The sequence below is a fragment of the Castor canadensis genome, chromosome X (genome assembly GCF_047511655.1).
Source record: "Castor canadensis chromosome X, mCasCan1.hap1v2, whole genome shotgun sequence".
Classification (NCBI taxonomy): domain Eukaryota; kingdom Metazoa; phylum Chordata; class Mammalia; order Rodentia; family Castoridae; genus Castor; species Castor canadensis.
The window spans coordinates 76,852,177-76,864,592 of NC_133405.1; the positions used below are offsets into that span (position 1 = coordinate 76,852,177).

The 12,416-nt window shown below is 38.1% G+C and overlaps 1 protein-coding gene across 1 annotated transcript in view; it reads left to right on the top strand.

Annotated features, from left to right (window-relative positions):
* Window positions 1–12,416, top strand: part of Zdhhc15 (zDHHC palmitoyltransferase 15) — a 104,245-nt gene continuing 91,829 nt past the window's right edge. Inside the window, exon 1 of the mRNA XM_020160423.2 lies at window positions 1–389. Coding sequence (XP_020016012.2) covers window positions 254–389 — 136 coding nt within the window. The 5' untranslated portion in view covers window positions 1–253. The remainder of the gene's footprint in view (window positions 390–12,416) is intronic.

Here is a 12,416-nt window from a genome sequence, read left to right on the forward strand (position 1 = left end):
CTCAGCCTCAACTGCCTGACGGATCGCCTTCCGCTCCAGCAAGGCCAGTTCCTCCACGCTGTGACTCACGCCTATTGGGCCTGCCGGGCGCACTCGGCAGTGCAGCCCCACAGGTGGCATCGGCTGGGTGAGACGGTTCCCGCCAGGCTAGGCAGTGGAGCGCCGCACAGCGCGCCTTCCTGCCTCCCAGCCGCCGCCCCAGCAGCTCCTATCCAGCGCCAGAAGGCCTGCTCGGTCGATCTTCGAGCCGAAGATGCGGCGGGGCTGGAAGATGGCTCTGTCTGGGGGGCTGCGCTGCTGTCGCCGGGTACTGTCCTGGGTGCCAGTGCTCGTTATTGTTCTCGTCGTGCTCTGGTCCTACTATGCCTACGTCTTTGAACTCTGCCTGGGTAAGTGGGGCTGGGTACCTAAGGTGGGGAAATTATGCTCCAGCATAATCGTCTGCCCTACCCTTCACAGTGGTGTCCCCTGGGTTCTTAGCCCTCACTCTGCGGTTTTCCTTTCGCTCCTTGAAGACCTCCCAGACCCCCCAGCCTCTAGCTTCCCACAATTTTTCCCGCGCCCTCCCACGAGGATCTCACCATGTCACCGTCGCCCCCCCACCTAAGGTTTCTTATTTCTTTGCCCTACCACAATAATCTTTGGCTTTTCCCACTAGCTAGGGCTCCCTCTTCTCACACAGTGCAATCACTTGCGCGGCATGCTCCCCTTTGGGACCCCCACCCTACCAATTTGAGGAAATACCATACCCTGTGTCCCTAAACTGTCCGCTCACACTACGAATCCCACCAATGTATCCAACTAGGAGCCCTACCATTTTCCCTTCTACTAGAATCCTACTAGGATTTCACAGTGGGAATTCCCTACTAAGAATCCAAAAATATTTCCTGCACTCTCTTACTAGCTCTCTGCCCACATTGTGATCCATCCTTTTCCCGCGATCCTCTCACACTGGCTGAAGTGCTTATCTTCAACCACTTGTGACCCTCCCCGCAGAACACTGTATCTTATCCTACTGAGGTCTGCCTTTTCACACAGTGATAAATACGCCATTCTCTTTCCGCCTGGGTTTTCACCGTTTTCTCAACTTCTCTGACTGGTTTGGGGGTTCTACACAAAACCCTCTCACACTAGAGCCCCTGGTTTGGTTACACGGGGGTTCCCTCCAGCCTCCTGACTTCCTACTTTGTGGAGCATTCAACTTCTTCCCATTAGGGGCCCAGTGTTATTTTCTGGCACCTCATACTAGCGACCCTGCTTTTATCACATGAAGGAAGATTCTGCATTGTCCCTTATCTTCTCACACTGGAATTTTTTTTTTTTACCTTCTCCAAAGAGTTCCCACAATCTATCATGTCCCTTCAAAGGGCCACTATTTTTCTGATCATAATTCCTCCTTGTTATCTTTTCTGGGACATCCACTGCCCACTTCCTGCAGTGCCTTTTCACTGTTAAGGCTACATTCTGTCATCTTCTTTCTGGTGTTTGTTACTATTATTTCCTCTAGGATTGTAATTGCCCCTGTCTTCTCAAATTGGGGAGGCCCTATATCCTCTCCTGCTGCAGTCTCTAATATTTCCTGCCTCTCCCAATGGGAGTGTCATTTCTTGTTCCCTCTCATTAGACCAGTCTTTTTCTGACTCTGGTCTTCTCTTATACCTTGTCCTGTCACACTAGGTAGCACTCTATTCACTACTTATTTGTAACATGGTTCCCACAGTATATGTTATGCTTTCAAACGCAGAATTCCACAGTATTTCCCAACATAAACCCCTTATATTTTCCCAATTGGATTTCCTCTCGTACTCTATCCTTATTACAAATGGTATTCTAATGTGCTCATAAACTCACACTAGTTTTTATATTATATTGTCTCCTCACAACAGAGCCCCTGCTTTTCTCACAGTGAAATCTCCCCCAGACCTTTTTCATCAAAGAATCCCCATCCCTTCTCAGAAGAGATTCCATTAATGAATAACATCATCACTTTAACCCTTAAACTTGTGATCTAAAATGTCCCCTATCCATTTTGTGTGGGGTTCCCACTCCCACCACATTAAAATTCCCAATTGTCTCTTTGGACATCCTCTCAAGCCCAAGTCTTTCCAAGATTCCTTCATTTCCTGATGCCAGAATTTCTCACCTAACAAATTATGATTGGGGTGCTGCCTTTTCAACCCCAGGACCTGATTCCACTTAGGAACAGGGGGTACCCTCCTATTACATATATGACAAAATAATATTCTACTCTAGGTTGACTGGGATGAGCTAGGGAGGTAGGAGATGACCTTTTCCCAATCAATTCTAGACATCAGAGCTTGAATTTTCCTCACCTCCTTCTTATATGGAAAATACAGAAACAGCTCTTAAAAATAAATTTCATTAATTTCCTTCATAGATGCAAGTTTGGGCTGTTTTTCTTTTTTATCTCAATCTAGTATTGAGGCACATTATGCAAGCTATGCAATGACTGGAAAGTTTTCCTAGTCTCAGATCTCACCACTTTGATTTTTTTGAATGACTGACTAAAAGATCAAAAGTTCACCTCCATTATTATGGTATGGACATTGCTCCTAAGATCAATGCCACATGGTAAGCACTATTAAACATATTTTGGTGTTGTTCAGTACTGACTCACATGAATTTTGCCAAGAATTTTTTTAAATCCATAATGATAATGCCTACCTTTTATATAGCACTTACTTTGTGCCAGAAAATGTGCTAAGTTCTGTACATATATTAACTTTACATATCAGCTCATTTAATCCTCACAACCTTATGAAGCAGGTACCATTATTATCTCCATTGTGCAGATGTATAAAATATGATACAGATGAGCACACTGACATAAAGACCAAGTTAGAATCAGTAAAAATAATTAGCTTTTTTTGGTAAATTCTTATTTAGTCCTATAGGATTAAAAAGCTGAAAGAAAATTTAGGACTTAATTATTTTGGTTTATTTAACATACTTTCACAGCACTTGCTACATGTCAAGTACTATTTCTACATGACCACACACACACAAATACACACACACGGACACACACTTAATCTCTTAACCTTATGAGGTCTATACTGTCAGTATATCCAGTTTACCGACAAATAAACTGAGGCATAGACAGATTAAAATGGCTTATCTAAGGTCACAGAGCTAGTAAATGACTAAACTTGGATTGCAACACAGGCAGTTTGACTCCACAGTCCATGCTCTTAACTACCACACTATCTTAACATCTTACCTCACAGAAGTCAAAACTACTTGCGATTCACAGGTCAGGTAAAACCTGCAAATGTATTTTATTTGGCTTGCAGTGTTTTCTTAACATTTGCATCAGTTAGCATTATTTAAATTCAGAATAAGCCCAACATGAGTGGGACTCACCTGAAGTCTCAACTGGAGGATCACTTGAGACTAGGAGTTCATTTGAGACCAGCCTAGGCAACACAGCAAGACCCTATCTCAAAAAAAAATTAGGAGAATGTGACAGCCTTGACTTACAATTCTGACTCCACCATTCTACCCTTCTGTCTTCATTTTATAGTCTATTAACAAATAGGTTTGTATTAATCTTGGTTTCAGAATGGTTAAACCAAAATTTCCTAATGTCACATGTTTAGTAAAGAGTAGAGAACTGTAAGTCAAGGTTGCCTGATACCAAGGCTGTGCCTTATCCAATGCAACCAAAGTAACAGTTTACTGAAACTCAAAAAGTAACATTAACATTTCCAGGGATAGAACCTGATCTCTTTCTTCCGATATCAGCTTAAAAATGAAACCAAAAGTGATATTCTGTGCTATAAATCTTACAATTTGAATTCTGCCAGTTACTAGCCAGGAGACCTGGGGCAAACTACCCAGTCTTTCCCAAGCTCAATTGCTTTACATGCATTTATATGTATTCTGTTATTGCTGTTGTTTTGTTTTTAAGACAGTCTCTCTATGTAACCCAGGCTGGCCTGAAAGTCACAGTTCTCCCGCCTCAGCCTCTAGAGTGCTGGGATTAAAGGCAAGTACCACCAAACCTGGCATATGGTTGTTTATTCATAATACAAATACTTCCTCAGTACCTAGTATATGCCAAGCATTGCTGTTGTGACGTTTAATGTGGTAGTTGAAAAGCACAAATGTTCATAGAACCTTGTAAGAGCCCATTAGATACCAACTTGTTATTATTGTTAATAAGAATATAAGGGATTCTGCTTCACTCAGGAAAATAGGAGGCTTAAACTTTTAGAGAAGAAAGTAATAGTATGCATTTTATTGCTGTAAAATTTACAAAACAGAAAACTAACCATTTTATTCAATTCAGTGCTATTTATTACATTCACAATGTTGTGCATCCATCACTTGTGTATAGTACTCGTCACCCCAAAAGGAAACCTCATAGGCATTAAGCAGTTACTCCCTGTGCACTCCTCCCCTAGTCCCTGTCAACTATTAATCTGAATTCTCTATATATTTACCTATCCTGGATATTTCATATAGATAGCATCATATAATATATGTGCATTTATGTCTGGCTTTGTTTTGGTGGCAGAATCTTACTATGTAGCCCAGGCTAGCCTGAAACTCACTATATAGCCCACACTGGTCTCAAACTCGTGATCCTCCTGCTTCAACCTCCTGAATGCTGGGATTACAGGTATGCACCACCATGGCCAGTTTTTGTGTCTGACTTCTTTCAGTTGCCATAATGTTTTCAAGATCTTCCCACATTGTAGCATATAATAATAATTCATTGCTTTTATAGCTGAATTTATAATATTATGTTGTATAATAATTGTTTTCATAATATATTCCACAGTTTATTGATTCATCTGTTGATGGACATGTGGACTGTTTCCATCTTTTATTTATTCTGACTAGTGCTGTTATGAACATTTGTGTACAAGTATTTGTGTGAATATCTGTCAATTCTTTATTTGAATGGGAAGTTTTAATAATTATTAATGCATATTAATTATAAAAATTAGTTGTATTCACTGTGATAGTTACATACATACATATATCATACATTGATCATGTCCTTCAACTGTTCTTGTGCCCCCTTCTTCCTCCCATCTTTCCTTCCTTCCCCAACCCTTCCCATTACCTAGTAATCCCTCTTCTACTTTCAGGTTATTTTTTTTTCAGTTTCAGCATTTGATAGAAAACATATAATACTTGTCTTTCAGTGACTGGATTATTTTGCTTAACATGATGTCTTCTAATTCCATCTATTTTCTTTCAAATGACAGTATTTCATTCTTCTTTATAGCTGATTAATACTTCATTGTACATATACCATTGTTTTCTTTGTCACTCGTGTGTTTGTGGACACCTAGACTAATACTATTCCTTGGTTATTGTGAATAGAGGCACATATGTGCACATGTTGGTATCTCTTTATGTGCCAATCTCATTTCTTTTGGATATATACCCTGGAGTAGGATAGGTTGATCATAAGTTAGTTCTAGTTTAAGTTTTTTGAGGAAATTCAGTATTCTTTTCATATTGGCTATACTAATTTTCATTACCACCCAATGTTTGCATTATCTACATCCTTACCAGCATTTATTATTCTTGTTTTTTAGATACTAGTCATTCCCACTGGGGTGAGATAGAATGTCATTGTAGTTTTGATTTGTATTTCTCTGATGACTGAAGACATTGAGTATTTTTCTTGTATTTATTGGCCATTGTATTTCTTCTTTTGAATAGTGTCTATTCAGATTATTGGCCCATTATTAATTGATATTTGTTATTTATTTTTATGTTTTTTGAGTTTTGCATGTATTCTGGATATTATCCTCTGTCAAATGAATAGCTAGGAAAGATTTTCTCCCATTATGTTGGTTCTCTCTTCCCTCTTTTTATGGCTTCTTTGCTGTGCATAAACTTTAATTTGATACAATCCCTTTTGTCAATTCTCGCTCTTATTTCCTGTGCTTTTGGAGTCCTGTCCAGGAAATTATTGACTGTGACAATACCTTGAAGTTTTTCTCCTGTTTTCCTCTAGTAATTTCAGAGTTTCAGGTCTTACATTAAGGTTTTGACCTAATTAGAGTTGATTTTTATACCCGGTGAGAGCTAGGTGTCAAGATTCAATCTTGTAATGTGAATATACAGTTTTCCCAGCACCATTTGTTGAAGAGGCTTTCCTTTCTCCAATTTATTATGTTTGGTCCCTTCATCAAAGTCAGTTGGCCAAAGATTCATAGAATTATTTCTGTGTCTTCTATTCTGAACTATCAGTCTACATGCTATTTACATGTTTATGCTAATAACATTTCACTTTTGTTAGTAGGGCTCTATAGTATATCTTCAAATTAGCTATTTTGATGCCTCCAGCTTTGCTCTTTTGCCCCATTTCAGGGTCTTTTGTGCTTCAAAATGAATTTTAGGATTTTATTTTTAGTTTTGTATAGAATGTCATTGGTATTTTGGTGGGAAATGCATTGAATATGTAGATCACACATTGCTTAGCATGGGCATTTTAGCACTATTAATTGTTCTAATCCATGAACTTGGAAGGACCTTTCACCTTTTAGTGTCTTCTGTAATTTCTTCAGTGTTTTGTAATTTTTAATGTAAAGGTATTTTATATATTTAGTTAAATTTATTCCTAGTTATTTTGTGTTTTTTGTGGCTACTGTGATTATGATTACTTTCCTGATTATTTTAGGAAAGCTACTGATTTTTGCATATTTTGTATCATGCTACTTTATCAAATTTTTAAAATTAATTTTAATAGTCTAGGTGAATGGGAAAATTTGACCATGCAAAAGGAGATGAGAGGTTTTCCCAAGTTATGTTTCAAGCTAGGGAAGAGTGAATGAATGGATTCTATGTTCATGTGCTTGTCTTCACTAAGTACATGTGTAACTAAACACTTTTCCTTGTCATAAAAATAAGTAAAATAAAATGTCTTAAACACATGAATATTTTAAAGTCATTAATATTATAATAACTACTAAACAAATGGAGCTAAACAATTTTATACAGAAACCACTCAATCAGATTTATTTACAAGATTAAAGAAAAAAACAGGAATACAGGTGCAGAATATCCTCTAATTCATTTCATAAGACCACCACAACATGGATGCCCAAATAAGACAAGATCAGAACAAGAAAGGAATAAATAAAAGTACACTGACACCTGAAAAATTACTTAAAGGATTTCTGAAAATAAAATTGAGCAAGGATTAAAAAGGAATAATGGAGTCTGCCAAATTGGGTTTTGCTCCAGGAATCTAAGGTTATTTCACTTTCTGCACAATCACATCATTCATTCCTGAACCTTCATCAGTCTGTGTTCAAATGTCAAATTCTTTTTTTTGTTATTTTTTATGTTTATTTTTTGTTCATTTATTCACATGTGCATACATTGTTTGGGTCATTTCTCCACCCTGCCTCCCTGACCCACCTGTCCCCTCCCTCCCCCCCTCAGTTTCAGGCAGGTCCTGTTCTGCCCTTATCACTGATTTTGTTGAAGAAATGACATAAGCATAATAAGAAAGACAAAGCGTTTTTGCTGGTTGATTTAAGGATAGTTATACAGAAGGATTCCTACTATTGCTTTCATGTACCTATGTGTTAAGACCCATGTTGATTCAACTCTAACTGATCTTTACATTGGCTCCTGATCCCCTGCTCATGATAACCTGTTGTTTTAAGGTTTCTGTATTAGTTCCTCTGGAGTGGGGACATAAACCACTTTCATGTTTTGGGTTTTCTACCTATTCATATATCTCCCGTATGTGCTCTCCCTTTTCTTGTGATCCAAGTCCAATCACATTGCTGCATTTGCCCTAGATCTAAAGTCCGCATATGAGGGAAAACATACGATTTTTGGTCTTCTGAGCTTGGCTGACCTCGCTCAGAATGATGTTCTCTAGTTCCATCCATTTACCTGCAAATGATAAGATTTCATTCTTCTTCATGGCTGAGTAAAATTCCATTGTGTACAACTACCACATTTTCTTGATCCATTCATCAATAGTGGGGCATCTTGGTTGTTTCCATAACTTGGCTATTGTGAATAGCGCTGCAATAAACATGGGTGTGCAGGTGCCTCTGGAGCAACCTGTGTTGCATTTCTTTGGGTATATCCCCGGGAGTGGGATTGCTGGATCATATGGCAGGTCTCTGTTTAGATTTTTAAGAAGCCTCCAAATTTCTTTCCAGAGTGGTTGTACCAGCTTGTATTCCGACCAGCAGTGGACTAGGGTTCCTTTTTCCCCGCGTCCTCGCCAACACATGTTGTTGTTGGTGTTTTTGATGATGGCTATTCTAACAGGGGTGAGGTGGAATCTTAGTGTGGTTTTGATTTGCATTTCCTTTATGGCCAGAGATGGTGAGCATTTTTTCATGTGCTTTTTTGCCATTTGAATTTCTTCTTTTGAGAAAGTTCTGTTTAGTTCAGGTGCCCATTTTTTAATTGGTTCATTGATTTTAGGAGAGTTTAGTTTCTTAAGTTCCCTGTATATTCTGGTTATCCGTCCCTTGTCTGATGTCTAGCTGGCAAATATTTTCTCCCACTCTGTGGGTGGTCTCTTCAGTTTAGAAACCATTTCTTTTGTTGTGCAGAAGCTTTTTAATTTTATGAAGTCCCATTTATTCATCCTTTCTCTTAGTTGCTGGGCTGCTAAGGTTCTATTGAGGAAGTCCTTGCCTATACCTATTAGTTCCAGAGTGTTTCCTGTTCCTTCCTGTAGTAACTTCAGAGTTTCGGGTCTGATATTTAGGTCCTTGATCCACTTTGAGTTGATACTAGTACAGGGTGATAGATATGGATGTAGTTTCAATTTCTTGCGGATGAGTAACCACTTTTCCCAGCAACATTTGTTGAAGAGGCTGTCTTTTCTCCATCGTATATTTTTGGCACCTTTGTCAAAAATGAGGTGGGTATAATTGTGTGGATTCATATCTGGGTCCTCTGTTCTGTTCCACTGGTCTTCATGTCTGTTTTTGTGCCAGTACCTTGCTGTTTTTATTGCAATTGCTTTGTAATATAATTTGAAGTCAGGTGTTGTGATACCTCCAGCATTGCTCTTTTTGCTGAGTATTGCCTTGGCTATTTGTGGTCTCTTGTGTTTCCAAATGAACTTTAGGGTAGATTTTTCAATCTCTGTGATGAAAGTCATTGGGATTTTGATGGGAATTGCATTAAACATATAGATTGCTTTTGGTAGTATAGCCATTTTTAATATGTTGATTCTACCAATCCATGAACATGGAAGACCTTAAGTTTACGCCTAGGTATCTGATATTTTTGAGGGTATTGTAACTGGAATTGTTTTCATATATTCCTTCTCAGTTTGTTCGTTGTTGGTGTATAGAAAAGCTAATGATTTTTGTAGGTTGATTTTGTTTCCCGCCGTCTTACTGTAGCTGTTTATGGTGTCTAAGAGCTTTTGGGTAGAGTTTTTTGGGTCTTTAAGGTATAGGATCATATCGTCTGCAAATAAGGATATTTTGACAGTTTCTTTACCTATTGTATTCCTTTTATTTCTTCTTGCCTAATTGCTCTGGCTAGAAATTCCAGTACTATGTTGAATAGGAGTGGGGATAGTGGGCACCCTTGTTTCATTCCTGATTTTAGGGGGAATGGTTTCAGTTTTTTACCATTAAGTATGATTTTGGCTGTAGGTTTGTTATATATAGCCTTTACAATGTTGAGGTACATTACTTCTATTCCTAGTTTTCTTAGAGCTTTTATCATGAAGTGGTGTTGGATCTTTTTGAAGGCTTTTTCTGCATCTATTGAGATGATCAAGTGGTTTTTGTCTTTGCTTCTATTGACGTGCTGTATTACATTTATAGATTTGCGTATGTTGAACCACCCCTGCATCCCTGGGATGAAGCCAACATGGTCGTGGTGAATGATCTTTCTGATGTGTTGTTGGATTCGGTTTGCCATTATTTTATTGAGGATTTTTGCATCGATTTTCATTAGGGAAATTGGCCTTTAGTTCTCCCTTTTGGAGGTGTCTTTGTCTGGTTTTTAGATGAGAGTAATATTGGCTTCATAAAATTAGTTAGGCAGCATTCCTTCCCATTCTATTTCATGGAACAGTTTAAGGAGAGTTGGTATCAGTTCTTCTTTAAAGGTCTGATAGAATTCAGCAAAGAATCCGTCTGGTCCTGGACTTTTCTTTTTTGAGAGGCTGTTGATGGCAGCTTCAGTTTCTTTTTGTGTTATAGATCTATTCAAGTGATTAATATCCTCTTGGTTCACTTTTGGATGGTCATAAGTTTCTAGCAATCTGTCCATTTCTTCGAGATTTTCAAATTTATTAGAGTATAGGCTCTCAAAGTAGTCTCTGATGATTTCCTGGATTTCTGTGGTGTTTGTTGTTCTCTCTCCTTTTGAATTTCTGATTTTACTGATTTGGGTTTTTTCTCTCCTCATTTTAGTCAGGTTTGCCAGGGGTCTGTCAATCTTATTTATTTTTTCAAATAACCAGCTTTTTGTTTCATTGATTCTTTGTATAGTTTTTCTTTTATTTATTTCTATTTCATTGATTTCAGCTCTTATCTTAATTATTTCTTTCCTTCTGCTTGTTTTGGGATTTGTTTGTTCTTGTTTTTCTAGGAGTTTCAGCTGTAGTGTTAGGTCATTGATTTGAGATCTTTCTGTCCTTTTGATATATGGACTCATGGCTTTAAACTTTCCTCTTAGGACTTACTTTGCTCTGTCCTATAGGTTCCGGTAGGTCGTGTTTGCATTTTTATTAACTTCCAGGAACCTTTTAATTTCCTCTTTTATTTTATCAGTGACCCATTCACCGTTAGTAATGTGTTGTTCAGCTTCCAATTATTTGCATGTTTTTTACTGCTGTTTTTGTTGTTGATTTCTAGTTTTAATGCATTGTCGTCAGATAGAATGCATGGGATTATTTCTATTTTTTATATTTACTGAGGCTTGCTTTGTGCCCTAAGATATGATCAATTTTGGAAAAGGTTCCATGGGCTGCTGAGGAGAATGTATATTGTGCAGAAGTTGGATGAAATGTTCTGTAGACATCAGCTAGGTCCATTTGATCTATGGTGTGATTTAGTTCTAGGATTTCTTTATTGATTTTTTGTTTGGATGACCTATCTTTTGGTGATAGGGGGGTATTAAGGTCTCCCACTACCACTGTGTTGGGGTCTGTATATGCTTTTAGGCCCTTCAGAGTATGATTGGTGAAATTGGCATTCAGTGCATATAGGTTGATAATTGTTATTTCTTTTTGGTGTGTTTCCTCTTTTATTAGTATGGAGTGTCCTTCTTTATCTCATTTGATCAAAGTAGGTTTGAAGTCTACTTTGTCCAAGATAAGTATTGCTACCCCTGCCTGTTTTCGGGGACCATTGGCTTGGTAGATCTTCCAGCCTTTCACTCTCAGCCAGTGCTTATTTCTGTAGATGAGGTTGGTTTCCTGTAGGCAGCAGATTGTTGGACCTTCCCTTTTAATCCAGTTTGCCAATTGGTGTCTTTTGATGGGGGAATTAAGTCTATTAACATTCAGTGTTAGTATTGATAAATATGTGGTGATCCCTGTCATGTAGTTGTCTTTGTTGATTAAGGGTTTGATTGTGTGTAGCTGAATCAGTGTTACTGTTTACTTTCTTGCCTTTTCTTCTCCTGTGGTTTGGTATTGCCTGCCCTTTCATGGTTTTGTTTGCTTTCATTTTCTGTGTGCAGAATCCCTTGAAGAATCTTTTATAGTGGTGGCTTTGTGGTCATATATTGTTTTAGTTTCTGCTTATCATGGAAGACTTTTATTGTTCCATCTATTCTGAGTGATAGTTTTGCTGGGTAGAGTATCCTAGGGTTGAAGTTATGTTCATTCAGTGCTTGGAAGACCTCACTCCATGCTCTTCTTGCTTTTAATGTTTCTGTTGAGAAGTCTGCTGTGATTTTGATGGGTTTACATTTGTATGTTGTTTTTTCTCTCTTACAGCCTTCAATATTCTTTCTCTAGTCTCTGTACTTGTCATTTTAATGATAATATGTTGTGGGGTAGTTCTATTTTGGTCAGGTCTGTTCAGTGTTCTGGAGGTACCCTGTACCTGAATGGGCATAGTTTTCTCTAGATTTGGGAAGTTTGCTGTTATTATTTTGTTGAATATATTACGCATTCCTTTTGCTTGCACCTCTTCTCCTTCTTCAATGCCCGTGGATTCTCAGGTTTGGTCTTTTGATGGAGTCGGCGAGTTCTTGTATTTTCTTTTCACAGGTCTTGAGTTGTTTAACTAATAGTTCTTCAGTTTTTCCTTTAATTGCCATTTCATCTTCACGTTCTGAGATTCTGTCTTCTGTTTGTTTTATTCTGCTAGAATGGCCTTCTATTTTATTTTGTATTTCTGTTTCATTCTTTTTTCTGAGGTTTTTCCATATCATGGGTTACTTCCTGTTTAATATTGTCAATTTTTGACCTTAAT